General features: G+C 48.3%; 1 protein-coding gene across 5 annotated transcripts in view; it reads left to right on the top strand.

The window, feature by feature from the left end:
* The window catches only part of LOC130295933 (von Willebrand factor A domain-containing protein 5A-like), a 159,136-nt gene that overhangs the window by 20,521 nt on the left and 118,951 nt on the right, over positions 1–19,664 (top strand). For 4 of the 5 annotated variants that reach the window (XM_056547289.1, XM_056547279.1, XM_056547271.1 and 1 more), the window contains one exon: positions 13,788–13,858. In XM_056547289.1, the coding sequence (XP_056403264.1) occupies positions 13,788–13,858 (71 nt within the window). The remainder of the gene's footprint in view (positions 1–13,787; positions 13,859–19,664) is intronic. The other variant, XM_056547308.1, reaches the window with a different exon arrangement.

The following is a 19,664-nucleotide window of genomic DNA, read 5'->3' as shown; positions in this document are numbered from 1 at the left end:
ACAGTCTCTCCAGTAAGTCTTAAGTCTATGTCTGCTGTCACTGAAACTAGTCAAGTCCTGCACATAGTCAAGTCTAATTTCAAGTCAAGTTAACTACAAGTATATTGGTCCAGCGAGCTGCGAGGTCCTCTGGGTCTTGGACACCTCTCTGGGAATTCTGGCCTTAGCTGTGAAGATAATTACATCTGTCTTATAGTCAGTAAAGCCTCCGTTTGACCATAACTGGTTGTGGACTCTCACTTCACTTCTAGCAATTGGGATAGCGGAGAATCTGGGCGTGTGGTGTTCTGGAACCCGAAAGCCACACTGGCATCACGAACACTAGGGGTTAATACCATCCAGAGAGAAGCAAAAGATGATCCAGCACTGGGTAAAAGTTGCAGCTTTATTGGGATCTGAATCCAACATACAAACTTGACACGATAAAACCGACACCCTCCCTCGTCATACGCGTTTCAAGCGCATGCGTGCTCTTCCTCAGTGACCCCAATAAAGCTGCAACTTTTACCCAGTGCTGGATCATCTTTTGCTTCTCTTTGATGGTATTAACCCCTAGTGTTCGTGATGCTAGTGTGGTTTTCGGGTTTCAGAACACCACAAGCCCAGATTCTCCGCTATCCCAATTGCTAGAAGTGAAGTGAGAGTCAGAAGATTGCATGTTTTAGCCCCCTATGGGGGCTTAAAAAAAAAAAAAAGTGTAATTTTTTTTTAAATAAAAGTTCATTAACCCCTTCCCTATTAAAAGTTTAAATCACCCCTTTTTCCTATTTTTTTAATAAAATATTGTAATAAAGAATAAAAATAATCATATGCGGTATAGCCGCATTCATAAATGTCCGAACTATTAAAATATTAGGTTAGCTAAACCACACGGTCGATGGCGTACACATAAAAAAATACCAAAGTCCAAAATTGTGCATTTTTGGTCACTTCATATACCATAATAATAATAATAATAATAAAAAGCAATCAAAAAGTCCCATCAAAACAAATATGGTACCTATAAAAAAAAAACAGATGACGGCACAAAAAATGAGTGCTCATACCACCTCGTACATGGAAAAATAAAAAAGTTATAGGGGTCATAAAATGCCATAATAATTTTGGTGCATGTAGTTAATAATTTTATAAAACCTACATAAATTGGGTATCCATGTAACCGTATGGACATACAGAATAAAGATAAGGTGCATCTTTTACCAAATATTGCACTGCGTAGAAACGGGAGCCCCCAAAATTTACAAAATGGCGTTTGTTTTTTTTATTTCACCCCACAAATGTCACGATTAGGCTGGCTGGAGGTGGATCCTCTGTGCCAGAGAGGGAATGGCGTGGACCGTGTCGGTGGACCGGTTCTAAGTTGCTACTGGTATTCACCAGAGCCCGTCGCAAAGCGGGATGGTCTTGCAGCGGCGGTAGCAACCAGGTCGTATCCACCGGCAACGGCTCAACCTCTCTGACTGCTGAGATAAGCGCGGTACAAGGGAGTAGACAAGAGCAAGGTCGGACGTAGCAGAAGGTCAGGGCAGGCGGCAAGGATCATAGTCAGGGGCAACGGCAGGAGGTCTGGAACACAGGCTAGGAACACACAAGGAAACGCTTTCACTGGCACAATGGCAACAAGATCCGGCAAGGAAGTGCAGGGGAAGTGAGGTATAAATAGGGAAGTGCACAGGTGAAGATACTGATTAAAACCCATGCGCCAATCAGTGGCGCACCGGCCCTTTAAATCGCAAAGACCCGGCGCGCGCGCGCCCTAGGGAGCGGGGCCGCGCGCGCCGGGACAGCACAGACGGGGAACGAGTCTGGTAAGCGGGTCGGGATGCGCATCGCGAGCGGGCGCGTCCCGCATCGCGAATCGCATCCCGGCTGGGAACATTATCGCAGCGCATCTGGTCAGCAGGTCTGACCGGGGCGCTGTGAACAGGAGAACGCTGCGAGCGCTCCGGGGAGGAGCGGGGACCCGGAGCGCTTGGCGTAACAACAAATAATTATATTATAAAAAAAAGTAATGTCATTGCAAATACAATTGGTGATGCAAAAAACAAGCCCTTATATGGTTATGTAGGTGCAAAATTGAAAGTGTTATGATTTTTAGAAAGGAAGGAGGAAAAAGCGAAAAGTCTTTGGGTTAAATGTAAAAAGAATGTTTTTTATCATTATACATTTTTTTTTATTAATGTATTTTAATAATGTGTTTAATAAAGTGTGTGTGTGTTTCAGTTTTTTTCTCAATTTTAAATTTTTTTTTTACTACTACTCCCAGCATGGAACAGACTGTAGTAGTACCTGTACTAATAGACAGATCGCCCCCAGTGTCACTCCTGACACCCGATGCCATCGTCCCATCTATTGCAGAGATGCGGAGCGGCTTTCTCGTGCTCTCGTATCTCTGCACTATACGGGCCAGCCAGTGATGTGAATAGAATTCACATCACTCATTCATATTTTCCCCGCTCTCAATGGGAAATATAAATGAGTGATGCGAATTCTATTCACATCACTGGCCGGCCAGAGTATAAGGCAGAGATGCAAGCGCAGGAGAAAACCGCTCCACATCTCTGCGATAGATAGGATGATTGCATCGTGTGTCAGGAGTGACACCCGCTGTGATCTGTCTTTAACTGCAGGTACTACTTCTCCCAACATGGAGCAGTAGTACCTGCAGTTAAGGAAAGATTACAGCGGGTGTCACTCCTGACACCCGATGCGATCGTCCTGTATAATGTATAGATGCAGGTGGCTGGCCGCTCTTCTCTGCTACCACTGTAGTTTGGTCTGTAGTATATGCTATATATATACCTATTATTCAGATTTCCTGCAGAGAGTTGTGATTGGCTGGAACCATCTGGCCAATCACAGCTCTCTGCGGGAAATATGAATCTTTGATTTGAAGAACTTCACATCGCAGATCATAGTGCAGGATAGCGGCCGGTGATAGGCTGAGCACACTGTCATGTAAGGAGCCGGCCGGCTCCTTACATGACAGTGCGCTCAGCCTATCACTGGCCGAGGCAGGACATCGCTGTGGCCGGTGATACGCTGGAGGCTCTGTGAGGTTCCCATCCCCAGGAAGCAACATGAGGATCGCAGCAGAGGACCGCGAGGCAGTTACTGTAGCAACGGGGGAACGTAGGAAGAGTCAAAGTTTATTTTGTTTATTTTTGCAGCCTGCACACAGAAAAATGTAAAATTCATCAATACAGATGTCCTTTAACTGTAAGGCGCAGCAGCGCTATACATTCTCCCCATGTTGGGGAATGAATGATTTGTGAGCGCGGGCGCAGGGTTTCTGATCAGAGACCAGAAGCTGATCAGAAGCCCTGCGCCCCCGCTCACAAATCATTCATTCCCCGGCGTGGGGCGAATGTACAGCGCTGCTCTGGCTTAGAGTTAACCCTTGCCCTTGCGGGGACATCACTTTGGGAGAGGGACGCAGGAAGCAGAGCAGCGCCCGCAGGTCACATATGATTAGTTCCTCGATGTGGAGACAGCACACTGCGGTTGACCATTCATTCCCTGATGTGGGGACTGCGGGGTGAGAAGCTGACAGTGCGCCCGCGGGGGGAATCATGATAGCGCTGTGGCTTACATGTTACTAATTCCCCTGCCATGAGGACTGTGCGCCAACGGGGGGAATCATGAGAGCCGATTCCCCTGATTTCCCCCGTGAGCACACGGTCCCCATGGCGGGGAAGGGGTTACATGTCAGCCGTAGCTCTGATACAGGGTATACAGTACATTGTGAGCCTGGCGCAGGGCTGGCCTTTAAGGACACAGGGCGTAAATGTATGCAAAAGGTAAACCAAAATAAACGTAAACATATGTAGTATTGCTGCGTATGTAAATGTCCAAACTATTAAAATATAACTAAATTAAATATAAAGATTACACTCACACATCCCTGTATATGGAGAATAGGGGAGTCATAGGGTTCAGAAAAGGACATTTTTTCTAAGTAGTAAAACAAAATAAAATCTATATAAGTTTGGTATTGTTGTACAGAATACAGATAGTGTGTGACTTTTACCGAAAAGTGCACTGTGTAGAAATACAAGCTCCCAAAAGTTACAAAATGGCATGTTTTTTTCACGAGCCTCCACCCCGCATCGCCAGTCATCCGGCATGGAGTGAAGTTCATTCCGTGCACCAGATGTCTGGGGTGCTGTAGCAGAGATCGCGGGGTCCCCAGCGGCTATAGGGATAAGATGTCTAGGGGCAGAGAACCCCTTTAAGGGAATATAGTACAGTGCTAGGGTCTTCATCAAGTATTGTAGAAATGAGCCGTATCATAGGATTACACCCAAAAGGGTAATGTGGTTACATCTGACCCGTAACCTCCTAATACCTTATCCTGACTCATAAACACTGTAATCCTAATTCAATAGACAAAAAAAACACAAATCTGAAAAAATAAATGGTTGTGTAGAGTTGCTGGCAGCGGTAATTGCTTGCTGTGCATTCTTTTGTACAATAAGTAATCATGAGTCACCAGGCATCTCCCCCTTCATTCTAACAGTAAATGATCATGTGGAAATCCTGCTGGGTTGACTCTTTCAGGACACAGGCAATTTTGGCTTTTCGAATGGAATTTTTTTTCTTTTTAATATTGTTGCTTTCCAAGTAAAGTTATATGTAGGTAAAAATAGTTTTTCTATACATTTTGGCTTTTTTCAAAAATACTTGCTTCCTAGAAATATAAAGTTTTGGCATCATCACATTTCTAAAGCCCTAAGTTGTTTTTAATTACATTTTTTATTTATTTTTATTTTTTTCCATATAACTTTTATGTGGGTTTGTTTTTTGTTGGATGAGTTCTAATTTCAATGGTACCACTTTGGGTTACATTTTTTATTTATTTTTTTCGGTGGTTTAATAGGAAACACCAGCGGTCCAGCCGTTGTTTACTGAGATTTCTCTGTGGCACTCACTTAGTAATATTTTAATTTTATTTTTTAGAAACCATGTTACAGAAGATGAGGAAAAAAATCCTTCTTAACTCCTGGCATGCTAGGAGTTGTAGTTTTCAACAACTAGAGGCACCCTGGTTGGGAAACATTGCACTAGATTTTCATGTTCCAGGTTTTTTAAAGGCTAAAATGGCAGGAGGGTGTCCAAGCGGTTGGACAGTTATCCCCTATTCATTGGATTAGTCCATTGTTGTAGGTATTAAGAGGGGAATTCATCAAGCTGTTTAGATCACTTTTTTTTATTTAAAATTTTCTCAAAAAAAGTCTGTCACTTCCCCTGCGACTTTTTTTGTAGATCATATCTGAAAGCGAACCACCATTTGCAGTGCTTTTGACTAGTTTTATGCAGTGGGCACTGATTCATTATCTGCGACTTTTCTCTGAAAGTCTCAAAAAAGTCTCAAAAAAGTTGCAGCACCATGATTTTCACACAAACGCACACCGTGTCACTTCAGCCCTGGAAAGCAGTCTAAACGAGTAGCATGGGCGTAGGAGCCGGTTAATTCATCAATTGGCGTACAACCGTTGGTGAATTTGGAGCAGGAAGGTATATTTTTAGGCGACTTTTCACATCTATAATAGCACAAATACTAGTAAAATATTGATGAATGCCCCTCTAACTGTACATTTGTTTGGTCCACAGTTAGCTGACAGAGAGTTGGAACAGTTCATTGGATAGGTCCATTATTGTAGGTACTGCGCGTGCATTGGTTTGGTCCACAGGTAACTGACGGACAGTTGGGACAGTTCATTGGACCGGCCCATTATTTTAAATAGTGCCTGTTCATTGATTTGGTCCACATTTAGTTGCAAAATTTGAGACAAATTTATGAAGGTTTTGTCAAGTTAAAACATAACGTACACACAGACAAAATCTATCCAAATCAAACAGTAGACCTAACTTGTGTCACGATGCCGGCTGGCAGGTAGTGGATCCTCTGTGCCAGAGAGGGATTGGCGTGGACCGTGCTAGTGGATCGGTTCTAAGTCACTACTGGTTTTCACCAGAGCCCGCCGCAAAGCGGGATGGTCTTGCTGCGGCGGTAGTGACCAGGTCGTATCCACTAGCAACGGCTCAACCTCTCTGGCTGCTGAAGATAGGCGCGGTACAAGGGAGTAGACAGAAGCAAGGTCGGACGTAGCAGAAGGTCGGGGCAGGCAGCAAGGATCGTAGTCAGGGGCAACGGCAGGAGGTCTGGAACACAGGCTAGGAACACACAAGGAAACGCTTTCACTGGCACGATGGCAACAAGATCCGGCAAGGAAGTGCAGGGGAAGTGAGGTAATATAGGGAAGTGCACAGGTGATCAGACTAATTGGAACCACTGCGCCAATCAGCGGCGCAGTGGCCCTTTAAATCGCAAAGACCCGGCGCGCGCGCGCCCTAGGGAGCGGGGCCGCGCGCGCCGGGACAGGACCGACGGAGAGCGAGTCAGGTACGGGAGCCGGGGTGCGCATCGTGAGCGGGCGCTACCCGCATCGCGAATCGCATCCCGGCTGGAGGCGGTATCGCAGCGCCCTGGGTCAGTGGATCTGACCGGAGCGCTGCAGTGAGGAGAGTGTAGCGAGCGCTCTGGGGAGGAGCGGGGACCCGGAGCGCTCGGCGTAACAGTACCCCCCCCCTTGGGTCTCCCCCTCTTCTTAGAGCCTGAGAACCTGAGGAGCAGACTTTTGTCTAGGATATTGTCCTCAGGTTCCCAGGATCTCTCTTCTGGACCACAACCCTCCCAATCCACTAAAAAAAAGGTTTTCCCTCTGACCTTTTTGGATGCCAGAATCTCTTTGACGGAGAAGATGTCCGAGGAGCCGGAAACAGGAGTGGGAGGAACAGATTTGGGAGAGAAACGGTTGATGATAAGTGGTTTAAGAAGAGAAACGTGAAAGGCATTAGGAATACGAAGAGAAGGAGGAAGAAGAAGTTTGTAAGAGACAGGATTAATCTGGCACAAAATTTTGAAAGGACCAAGATAGCGTGGTCCCAACTTGTAGCTAGGGACACGGAAGCGGACATATTTAGCGGAGAGCCATACCTTGTCTCCAGGGGAAAAAATGGGAGGAGCTCTTCTTTTCTTATCCGCGAACTTCTTCATGCGTGATGAAGCCTGTAAGAGAGAATTTTGGGTCTCTCTCCATATGATGGAAAGGTCACGAGAAATTTCATCCACAGCGGGCAGACCAGAGGGCAAGGGGGTAGGGAGGGGGGGAAGAGGGTGACGGCCGTACACCACGAAAAATGGGGATTTGGAGGAAGATTCAGAGACTCTGAAGTTATACGAGAATTCGGCCCATGGTAGAAGATCTGCCCAGTCATCCTGGCGGGAGGAAACAAAATGTCGTAAATAATCACCCAAGACCTGGTTAATTCTTTCTACTTGTCCATTGGATTGAGGATGATATGCAGAAGAAAAATTAAATTTAATCTTGAGTTGTTTACAGAGAGCCCTCCAGAATTTAGACACGAATTGGACGCCTCTATCCGAGACGATCTGCGTAGGCAACCCGTGAAGACGAATAATGTGTACAAAAAATTGTTTAGCCAACTGAGGCGCTGAAGGAAGACCAGGAAGAGGGATGAAATGTGCCATTTTGGAGAATCGATCAACGACCACCCAAATAACAGTGTTGCCACGGGAAGGGGGTAAGTCAGTAATAAAATCCATACCAATCAGAGACCAAGGCTGTTCGGGGACAGGCAGAGGATGAAGAAAACCAGCGGGCTTCTGGCGAGGAGTCTTATCCCGGGCACAGATAGTGCAGGCTCGCACAAAGTCCACAACATCCGTCTCCAGAGTCGGCCACCAATAGAAGCGAGAGATGAGTTGCACAGATTTCTTGATGCCCGCATGACCTGCGAGATGGGAGGAGTGACCCCATTTGAGGATTCCGAGGCGTTGGCGTGGAGAAACAAAGGTCTTTCCTGGAGGAGTTTGCCTGATGGAGGCTGGAGAAGTGGAAATCAGGCAGTCAGGAGGAATGATGTGTTGCGGAGAGAGTTCAATTTCAGAAGCATCCGAGGAACGAGAGAGAGCATCGGCCCTAATGTTCTTATCGGCAGGCCGAAAGTGAATTTCAAAATTAAATCGGGCAAAGAACAGAGACCACCTGGCCTGGCGAGGATTCAGCCGTTGGGCAGACTGGAGGTAGGAGAGGTTCTTGTGATCGGTGTAAATAATAACTGGAAACCTTGATCCCTCCAGCAGATGCCTCCATTCCTCAAGTGCTAATTTAATAGCTAGAAGCTCTCGATCCCCGATGGAGTAGTTCCTCTCCGCCGGAGAGAAGGTCCTAGAAAAAAAACCACAAGTAACAGCATGCCCGGAAGAATTTTTTTGTAGAAGGACAGCTCCAGCTCCCACTGAGGAGGCATCAACCTCCAATAGGAAGGGTTTGGATGGGTCAGGTCTGGAGAGCACGGGAGCCGAAGAAAAGGCAGACTTGAGCCGTTTAAAGGCGTCTTCCGCTTGAGGAGGCCAAGACTTGGGATCGGCATTTTTTTTGGTTAAAGCCACGATAGGAGCCACAACGGTAGAAAAATGTGGAATAAATTGCCTGTAATAATTGGCGAACCCCAAAAAACTTTGGATAGCACGGAGTCCGGAGGGGCGTGGCCAATCTAAGACGGCAGAGAGTTTGTCTGGATCCATTTGTAGTCCCTGGCCAGAGACCAAGTATCCTAGGAAAGGAAGAGATTGGCATTCAAACAGACATTTCTCTATTTTGGCATAGAGTTGATTGTCACGAAGTCTCTGAAGAACCATACGGACATGCTGGCGGTGTTCTTCTAGATTGGCAGAAAAAATCAGGATATCGTCCAGATATACAACAACACAGGAGTATAAGAGATCACGAAAAATTTCATTAACAAAGTCTTGGAAGACGGCAGGGGCGTTGCACAGGCCAAAGGGCATGACCAGATACTCAAAGTGTCCATCTCTGGTGTTAAATGCCGTTTTCCATTCATCCCCCTCTCTGATGCGGATGAGATTATAAGCACCTCTTAAGTCCAGTTTGGTAAAGATGTGGGCACCTTGGAGGCGATCAAAGAGTTCAGAGATGAGGGGTAGGGGGTAGCGGTTCTTAACCGTGATTTTATTAAGACCGCGGTAGTCAATGCAAGGACGTAGGGAGCCATCTTTTTTGGACACAAAGAAAAATCCGGCTCCGGCAGGAGAGGAGGATTTACGGATAAAGCCCTTTTTTTAATTTTCCTGGACGTATTCAGACATGGCAAGAGTCTCTGGGGCGGACAGAGGATAAATTCTGCCCCGGGGTGGAGTAGTGCCCGGGAGGAGGTCGATAGGACAATCATAAGGCCTGTGAGGAGGTAGAGTCTCAGCTTGTTTTTTGCAAAAAACATCCGCAAAGTCCATATAGGCCTTAGGGAGGCCGGTTACAGGAGGAACCACAGAGTCACGGCAAGGGTTACTGGGAACCGGTTTTAGGCAGTCCTTGGAACAAGAGGGCCCCCAACTCTTGATCTCCCCAGTGGACCAATCCAGGGTTGGGGAATGAAGTTGAAGCCAGGGAAGTCCAAGGAGAATTTCAGAAGTGCAATTGGGGAGGACCAAAAGTTCAATCCTCTCGTGATGAGATCCGATGCACATTAGAAGGGGCTCCGTGCGGAAACGTATGGTACAGTCCAATCTTTCATTGTTTACACAATTGATGTAGAGGGGTCTGGCGAGACTGGTCACTGGGATGTTGAACCTGTTGACGAGAGAGGCCAAAATAAAATTTCCTGCAGATCCGGAGTCCAAGAAGGCCATAGTAGAGAAGGAGAAGGCAGAGGCAGATATCCGCACAGGCACAGTAAGACGTGGAGAAGCAGAGTAGACATCAAGGACTGTCTCACCTTTGTGCGGAGTCAGCGTACGTCTTTCCAGGCGGGGAGGACGGATAGGACAATCCTTCAGAAAGTGTTCGGTACTAGCACAGTACAGGCAGAGATTCTCCATGCGGCGTCGTGTCCTCTCTTGAGGTGTCAGGCGAGACCGGTCGACCTGCATAGCCTCCACGGCGGGAGGCACAGGAACAGATTGCAGGGGACCAGAGGAGAGAGGAGCCGGGGAGAAGAAACGCCTCGTGCGAACAGAGTCCATATCCTGGCGGAGCTCCTGACGCCTTTCGGAAAAACGCATGTCAATGCGAGTGGCTAGGTGAATGAGTTCATTTAGATTAGCAGGGATTTCTCGTGCGGCCAGAACATCTTTAATGTTGCTGGATAGGCCTTTTTTAAAGGTCGCGCAGAGGGCCTCATTATTCCAGGATAATTCTGAAGCAAGAGTACGGAATTGTACGGCATACTCGCCAACGGAAGAATTACCCTGGACCAGGTTCAACAGGGCAGTCTCAGCAGAAGAGGCTCGGGCAGGTTCCTCAAAGACACTTCGGATTTCCGAGAAGAAGGAGTGTACAGAGGCAGTGACGGGGTCATTGGGGTCCCAGAGCGGTGTGGCCCAAGACAGGGCTTTTCCAGACAGAAGGCTGACTACGAAAGCCACCTTAGACCTTTCAGTGGGAAACTGGTCCGACATCATCTCCAAGTGCAGGGAACATTGGGAAAGAAAGCCACGGCAAAACTTAGAGTCCCCATCAAATTTATCCGGCAAGGATAGGCGTAGACCAGAAGCGGCCACTCGCTGCGGAGGAGGTGCAGGAGCTGGCGGAGGAGATGATTGCTGAAGCTGTGGTAGTAACTGCTGTAGCATAACGGTCAGTTGAGACAGCTGTTGGCCTTGTTGCGCTATCTGTTGTGACTGCTGGGCGACCACCGTGGTGAGGTCAGCGACAACTGGCAGAGGAACTTCAGCGGGATCCATGGCCGGATCTACTGTCACGATGCCGGCTGGCAGGTAGTGGATCCTCTGTGCCAGAGAGGGATTGGCGTGGACCGTGCTAGTGGATCGGTTCTAAGTCACTACTGGTTTTCACCAGAGCCCGCCGCAAAGCGGGATGGTCTTGCTGCGGCGGTAGTGACCAGGTCGTATCCACTAGCAACGGCTCAACCTCTCTGGCTGCTGAAGATAGGCGCGGTACAAGGGAGTAGACAGAAGCAAGGTCGGACGTAGCAGAAGGTCGGGGCAGGCAGCAAGGATCGTAGTCAGGGGCAACGGCAGGAGGTCTGGAACACAGGCTAGGAACACACAAGGAAACGCTTTCACTGGCACGATGGCAACAAGATCCGGCAAGGAAGTGCAGGGGAAGTGAGGTAATATAGGGAAGTGCACAGGTGATCAGACTAATTGGAACCACTGCGCCAATCAGCGGCGCAGTGGCCCTTTAAATCGCAAAGACCCGGCGCGCGCGCGCCCTAGGGAGCGGGGCCGCGCGCGCCGGGACAGGACCGACGGAGAGCGAGTCAGGTACGGGAGCCGGGGTGCGCATCGTGAGCGGGCGCTACCCGCATCGCGAATCGCATCCCGGCTGGAGGCGGTATCGCAGCGCCCCGGGTCAGTGGATCTGACCGGAGCGCTGCAGTGAGGAGAGTGTAGCGAGCGCTCCGGGGAGGAGCGGGGACCCGGAGCGCTCGGCGTAACAACTTGGTCAATAACATCAATCCACTGTAACTTTTTATTGAACAATAGTAGGTTTTTGATATCACAAAACCTGTTGACACAATTAACAGTTTGAAAATATTTAAAGCGCGTGGTTATTAAATGTGTGCCCCTTTGATGACACTGAAGTTAATAGCTAAAGGAAAGTTTGAGGGTTTGTTCACATTTTTCTTTTCTTTTTTTGCTTCCCCCAGAGGAACCTGTCAGGTGTACTTCTTAATTCATACCTCAGATGGAAGCCACTGATGTATGCCACTGTATAATTAGCCATTGTACTGCCACAGTACATGGAGCAGTAGACAGCACAGCCCCACGATAGAGGATTTTCCCTACACTACCTACTGTTTCCATTCTTCCTGTGACTGAACTAATCTCCTGGGACTTGACCTTTGCCTGTTCTGTGATATTGCCTTTTGCCTGCTGATTTTGTACCACGCTCCTTCTAGGTCCGACCCATTGCTTGTCCTGACTGTGCCTGTAATTCTGATTTTGTACCATTTTGCCTGTTTGTTGCCGACTTGAACCATCTATTTTTAATGCCCCTGCATTTAGTCCAGCTTCAAGTGTGGGTCCGCCATTTAAGGTGGATCATCCAAGCAGGCAGGGACAGTGTTTGTGAACAAGCTCTAGTCTACACTGCTCCCTATCCTGGCTGTGACACAGACAGCATACATTGTTGGACCGTGCCCATTTGTCAAGGAAAGTGAAGCAGTCTATGCTGTCCTATACATTATTAAAATAAATGAAGCCAATACATACCAACCCACCATAGGGCACAAGAACACTGGGTGCGTGGAAGGCTATGGATACCATTATCATGTGCATCAGGAGCTTTCCCAGCACATACACCAAATGTGTAAATGTTACTGTTAGACTCACTGCAGTGGACTGGAACTTAGGAGGTAGTAGATCCACAATACCACAGTAGTCTGGAGCAGGAGATGTAGTGGATCCGCTGGACCTGTGTGGCAGATGACGCGGACCCTGCCAGGGAGTGGAGTCTAAGGTGCCGCTGGTTTTCACTAGAGCCTGCTGCAAAGCGGGATGGACTTGTTGCGGCAGGCGGCACCCAGGTCGCTCCCCCTGTCACGATTCGACCACACAGGCGGCTGAGGTGAAGCATGGCACAGAAGGGATAGACAGGACGTAGTCAGGATAGGAAGAGGTCTGGGCAGGCAGCACAGGAGCGTAGTCAGTAGGGTAGCAGAAGATCAATAGGCAGGCTGCTAGGAACACGGTCTGGTCACAGAATGCAAGGTCTGATACACGGCAAGAAACACAGAATACTGCTTTCTCTCAGGCACAAAGGCAAACAAAGAGCAAGGGCAAGAGGAAGGAGCAGGAACTTAAAACTGAGGTACAGGTGAAAACTAATTATGGGCGCACTGGCCCTTTAAATTTCAAAGCTCCGGCACCCGCGTGCCCTAGGAGGCGGGGGCACTTGCGCAGGAGCTGAGGAGCAGAGGCAGGGGACAGAGGTAAGTGACAGGCTGGGACTCGCATGCGGGCGCATCCTGCGATGCAAATCCCAACCCCGCCGGTGGCTGACAAGGACAGGGAGATGCGCTCACGGCCGGTATGTCCAGCCGGAGCGCAGTGTATAACAGTAGTAAAAAGGTGTCAACAGAGCCCTGGCCAGACAATATCTAGAGAACATTGGGACAGGAAAGAAGAGTTATCGGGGAGATGTATCAAACATTGTGCAGAGGAATATGGGCACATAGCAACCAGATTGCTTCTTTGAATATAAAAAAAATTAAAAAGACAGTGGCTACTGAAAATAGGATCATGCTAGTATCACTTAAAATATACACTATTGCCGCAATAGTGTATATTTTAAGTGATACCAGCATGATCCTATTTTTAGTAGCCACTGCAGGTCTAATTGATTAATAAGTGGAAACTGTTGTCCTAATACGAGTTACACTTGTACTCGATCATCTTAACATTTTTTGTTAGGACAATTTTAGTTTTAATAGGAAGTAAAAGTTATGTTTTAGGGGTAGAATAAGTAGGGGTTTTATACCCCGGGTTTAGGCCTAAGGGTTTAGTAAATATTGGTTATTTGGCCCCTTACTGCCCTCGGGTAGTTTGTGTATATAAATCAGCACAAGGTTTGATACATCTCCCCCATTGAGTTTCTGGTATTATTTTTGGTTGTGCTCTATATACAATGAGTAATTTCCTTTGAAAATATCAGATACTGAACTGGTGAAGTACAGATATAGAGATCTCCTGATCACTGTGGTGTTTTATCTTATAGCAGAACAAGAGCAAAGATGCCGTCATGTCCTCCATGTTGTGGTCTTATCGTGGTTGGGTCCAAACAGCCGGGTGAGAATCTTTTTCCTGTTTTTGCTTGTTTTGCCAATGTCTTTGATAAATTATTTTGTTGTCCTTTTAACTATATTAACTATATTCAAGAGTTATATACTTATAGCATATTGGTGTCTATAATGATGCAGCTACAGTTTTCTTTTTCTGAGTCACCACCTGACAGCAATCTTTGCCTGCTGACTGCCATCCCCTGGTCTCTGATCTGAAAAAAGTTTCTGTCTGTAAGATGACCAGACATTATAAGCCCTGGATATTTACGAGCTTGCAAAAAAGCTATATGTGTAAGACTACTCATCAAATGATATATGGATTAAAAATGGTTTTCGTTATCTTGCCCAAGATCTGTGGCATACCATGGTTTGGCAGCTCCTGGGCAGGGAAAAGTATTGTGCTCCCCTCAAACAAGCACGTGAATGTAAGAGTTGTGATGCATAATAATGTATGCATCACCGCTTACCAAGGGTGCATGCAGGATTTTCTCAAGGATTGGGTTTAAGGTGTATCTGTCATTATCAATAACTTTTTATATTATGTAAAATAAAAAAAAATAACATTATATGTATATTTGTAAGTAGAGATGAGCGAATTTTTTAAAAATTTGATTTGGCCGATTCGCCAAATTTTACCCCAAAATTTGTTTCAGTACGAATTTATTTGCGGCGAATCGCTATTAAAGGACAACTGCAGCGGCATTACACTTATCCCCTATCCACAGGATAGGGGATAAGTGTTTGATCGCGGGGGGTCCGACTGCTGGGACCCCCCCCCCGATCTCCCTAACGGGGCGCTGCCATAAGCGCTCATGGTGAGCGCTAAGGCGCTTAGCGTCGACCTAGAAGTCGACGGTGACGCCCCGTCTCCTCCGAATGCTGCCTCCCCACCTCTCCCATAGAGATGTATGGAGGAGGCGTGCCGGCTGCAATGTCATGCTGCGACTGGCACGCCCCCTGCACGGGAGAGCTGCGGCCCCGTACAGGAGATCGCCGGGGGCCCCAGCGTTCGGACCCCCACGATCAAACACTTATCCCCTATAGGATAGGGGATAAGTGTTTGTAACGCTGCAGATGTCCTTTAAAAATGGCTATTTCTGGGCTACAGAGAGCCTCAACAGGTGTAGAACACTTTGCCTTGTCGAAACACGCATAGAGAGTTTGTGTTGTTAGTGAAATAATACTGTTATTCAGTATGACATGCAGATTACAGGCATCACTATAAGAATCATCGCCGCAGAGCGTCTTGATGTGGCAGCAGGGAGACCATATGGCATCAAAATTGAAGAGATTAAAGAGATGTTCTTATGTAATTTTTATTTAATTTTATTAAAATTTATTTAAATTTTTTGAGTACCCATTCTGGTGAGCATCGAGTTGGAGGTCCACCACGATGCGAGCTACCACCTGTTCCAGCCCCTGCCTCTCAGCACCCCCCTGACTGTCTTACTTTTTGTGGAACTGCAAATGTTTCATTTAATCAGTTATGGTTCATTGTTATCGCTCCAACCTGTTTCATTGGATTATTGTGGTAATTCCAGAGGTAATATATGACGACGATTTGATTCGCTCATCTCTATTGAGGACCCATTGGAGGATAAGTCTGGTGCCAGCAGCCATGATAATTCCAACTCCAATAGTGTAAAATTTGATGAAGTGTATAAGTTGCTGCAGTGAAAAAGCTCATACTTGTATTTTAAAATTGAGCTGGCGGTTCGCCGTGAGGCCAGCTAATGCCTGTCCCAGCCCCAGCCTCTCAGTGCACCCCCCATGCTAATGCTGAGTGTCCACTTCAAAAGGGAGGGACTGCAACCCCAGCAACTTGTACAGGAGCACATTCAGCTTCTGTACCATTGGATAAGTGGGCGCATAAAGCTAGGAGTGGCTGCAGTGAAAAAGCTTGTACTTATATCTTAAAATCAAGCTGGCGGTCCTTCTGCCAGGCAAGCTACCACCTGTTCCAACTCCTGCCTCTCAGCGCCCCCCAACTGTGAAAGTGTGAATGTTTCATTTAATCAGTTATGGTTAATTGTTATTGCTCCAACCTGTTTGATTGGATTCTTGTGGTAATTCCACAGGTAATATATGATGACCATAGGGCCTCAGTCTTGAAAAGATTACATCGATTTTTTTTAAATGTAAGATTTTGATTAGATTCACAAGTTTAATGCTCGAATACAGTGTGACCACAAAACCCAATATAACAAGGAGTCACATGGTGGCACAATGACACAGCCTAGAGGTGGCAGCACCCCGACCAGACCATAGGGCCTCACAATAGAAAAGTTTAAATATATTTAAGAAAATTTAAACTGAAGATTTTAGATAGATTAACATTTTTAAAGTTTAATTTAAGGTGGCAACAACATAAGGAGACCATATGGTGGCACACTGACACAGCCTGGAGGTGGCAGCAGCATAAGGAGACCCTAATCTGGAAAAATGACACTAGAGATGAGGGAATCGAAGCTGATGAATCCAAATTCATTACAAATTTCATGAAATAAAACCGAATACGAATATCGCCGCGATTCTATTGCGCAAATCGCTTCATTAAACTCCATTTAGTGCGGTCCAGGCTCCAGGGCATCTAAAATGGCGGATCCACATGTGTGGACATGGGGCAAGGAACTCTGGGAAGACGGGAAGGTGGGTAGGCGGGATGACCCTAAATCACGTGCAGGATGCAGCCTATCAGCAGCCAGTCACCCCTGTGATGTCACAGCCCAATATAATCGGCAGCCATATTCCCGACCGTCACTTCATCCTTTCACTGCAGAGAGATAGGACGGATGTCCTGTGTGTGTGTGTCACACAGAAAAGCTTTTTCCAGCAGCATTTCAGCATTTCACCTCCTTTTCACAGAAAAGATTTTTTACTACAGCCATCAATCTCCCAGTCACTTTCTATAGAAATGTATTACAGAGAGGGGCACAGAGCTTTGCGTTGCCTCATACCTTTCAACAAGCTGGCTCATCTTGATGAACCTTAAAAGGATGGAGGAATAATTTTTCAGTGCAATTCTGTGTCTTTTTTTCCACAACAAATGGTCTGCTGGTTATACTAGTCTGTAGACAGTATAATACCTAGCAGTCCTTTCCTAATAGTTGTCACGATTCGGCTGGCTGGAGGTGGATCCTCTGTGCCAGAGAGGGATTGGCATGGACCGTGTCGGTGGACCGGTTCTAAGTTGCTACTGGTATTCACCAGAGCCCGCCGCAAAGCGGGATGGTCTTGCAGCGGCGGTAGCAACCAGGTCGTATCCACCGGCAACGGCTCAACCTCTCTGATTGCTGAGATAAGCGCGGTACAAGGGAGTAGACAAGAAAAAGGTCGGACGTAGCAGAAGGTCAGGGCAGGCAGCAAGGATCGTAGTCTGGGGCAACGGCAGGAGGTCTGGAACACAGGCTAGGAACACACAAGGAAACGCTTTCACTGGCACAATGGCAACAAGATCCGGCAAGGGAGTGCAGGAGAAGTGAGGTATTATAGCCAGGGAGCAGGTGGAAGCTAATTAGGCTAATTGGGCCAGGCACCAATCATTGGTGCACTGGCCCTTCAAATCTTAGAGAGCTGGCGCGCGCGCGCCCTAAGGAGCGGAGCCGCGTGCGCCAGGACATGACAGCCGGGGGCCGGGACAGGTAAGTGACTTGGGATGCGATTCGCGAGCGGGCGCGTCCCGTTATGCGAATCGCATCCCCGCCAGCAATTTCGGTGCAGCGCTCCCGGTCAGCGGGTCTGACCGGGGCGCTGCAGAGAGAGGAACGCCGCGAGCGCTCCGGGGAGGAGCAGGGACCCGGAGCGCTCGGCGTAACAGTACCCCCCCCCCTTAGGTCTCCCTCTTTTTTTGTCCGGCAATTGCTTCACATGGGACGAGGACACTGGGAGCGATTGTAGGGTTTCCTCAAAGGCAGGCAGTACAGCAGGAGTGGAAATGGGGAGGGAGGGCAGAGGGTGAAGATTGGCACGGGGCAGGGAGTCACCAGGACAGGGGCTATGAGGAGGCACGGCACAGTCCCGATAGGCCTCGGGGAGACCAGGCACAGGAGGAGACACTGAGGCCCGACAGACAGGACTGGGAGCAGAGGTGAGGCATTTCTTGCGGCAAGCAGGGCCCCAATTCTTGATCTCCCCGGTGGTCCAGTCAAGGGTGGGAGAATTATGCTGGAGCCATGGCAGACCGAGGAGGACTTCAGAGGTGCAGTTGGGAAGGACGAACAATTCAATCTTTTCGTGATGGGGTCCAATGCACATTAAGAGGGGTTTTGTGCGGTAACGCACGGTGCAATCCAATTTAACTCCGTTGACCGAGGAAATGTAGAGCGGCTTGACGAGACGGGTCACCGGGATGCAGAACTTATTCACCAAAGAGTCCAGAATAAAATTCCCAGAGGCACCAGAGTCCAAGCAGGCCACGGCTGAGAGGGAGGAGTTGGCAGAAGGAGAAATCCACACGGGCACCGTGAGACGTGGAGAAGCAGACTTCGTACCAAGAGATGCCACACCCACGTGAGCTGGGTGCGTGCGTGCATTTCCCAGACGTGGAGGACGAATAGGGCAAGGCACCAAGAAATGTTCGGTACTGGCACAGTACAGACAAAGATTTTCTTCCCTACGGCGAGTCCTCTCTTCCTGGGTCAGGCGAGACCGATCCACTTGCATAGCCTCCTCGGCGGAAGACACAGGCGTAGATTGCAAAGGATACTGTGGGAGAGGTGCCCAGAGATCTAGGTCTTTTTCCTGGCGGAGCTCCTGGTGTCTCTCAGAAAAACGCATGTCAATGCGGGTGGCCAAATGGATAAGTTCTTGCAGGTTGGCAGGAATCTCTCGTGCGGCCAGCACATCCTTGATGTTACTGGATAGGCCTTTTTTTAAAGGTCGCGCAGAGAGCCTCGTTATTCCAAGATAATTCGGAAGCGAGAGTACGAAATTGGATGGCGTACTCGCCTACTGAAGAATTACCCTGGACCAGGTTCAGCAGGGCAGTCTCGGCAGAAGAAGCTCGGGCTGGTTCCTCGAAGACACTACGGACTTCAGCGAAGAAGGACTGGACTGTGGTTGTGGCAGGATCATTGCGGTCCCAGAGCGGTGTGGCCCAAGACAAAGCCTTTCCAGATAGAAGACTCATTACGAACGCCACCTTACACCGTTCTGAAGGAAATTGGTCCGACAACATCTCCATATGCAGGGAACATTGAGACAAGAAGCCACGGCAGAGTCTAGAGTCCCCATCAAACTTGTCCGGCAGGGACAAGCGGAGGCTAGGAGCGGCCACTCGCTGCGGAGGAGGTGCAGGAGCTGGCGGAGGAGATGGTTGCTGCTGTAGCAGTGGCAGAAGTTGCTGTAACGTGGTGGTCAGCTGCGACAGCTGCTGTCCTTGTTGGGCAATTTGCTGCGATTGCTGGGCGACCACTGTGGGTAGGTCAGCGAGACTTGGCAGCGGCACCTCAGCGGGATCCATGGCCGGATCTACTGTCACGATTCAGCTGGCTGGAGGTGGATCCTCTGTGCCAGAGAGGGATTGGCGTGGACCGTGTCGGTGGACCGGTTCTAAGTTGCTACTGGTATTCACCAGAGCCCGCCGCAAAGCGGGATGGTCTTGCAGCGGCGGTAGCAACCAGGTCGTATCCACCGGCAACGGCTCAACCTCTCTGACTGCTGAGATAAATGCGGTACAAGGGAGTAGACAAGAGCAAGGTCGGACGTAGCAGAAGGTCAGGGCAGGCAGCAAGGATCGTAGTCTGGGGCAACGGCAGGAGGTCTGGAACACAGGCTAGGAACACACAAGGAAACGCTTTCACTGGCACAATGGC

This window comes from Hyla sarda, chromosome 1 (assembly GCF_029499605.1).
Source record: "Hyla sarda isolate aHylSar1 chromosome 1, aHylSar1.hap1, whole genome shotgun sequence".
Classification (NCBI taxonomy): Eukaryota; Metazoa; Chordata; class Amphibia; order Anura; family Hylidae; genus Hyla; species Hyla sarda.
The sequence above is the reverse complement of the archived record's forward strand: the minus strand, read 5'-3'. Positions and strand labels throughout refer to the sequence as shown.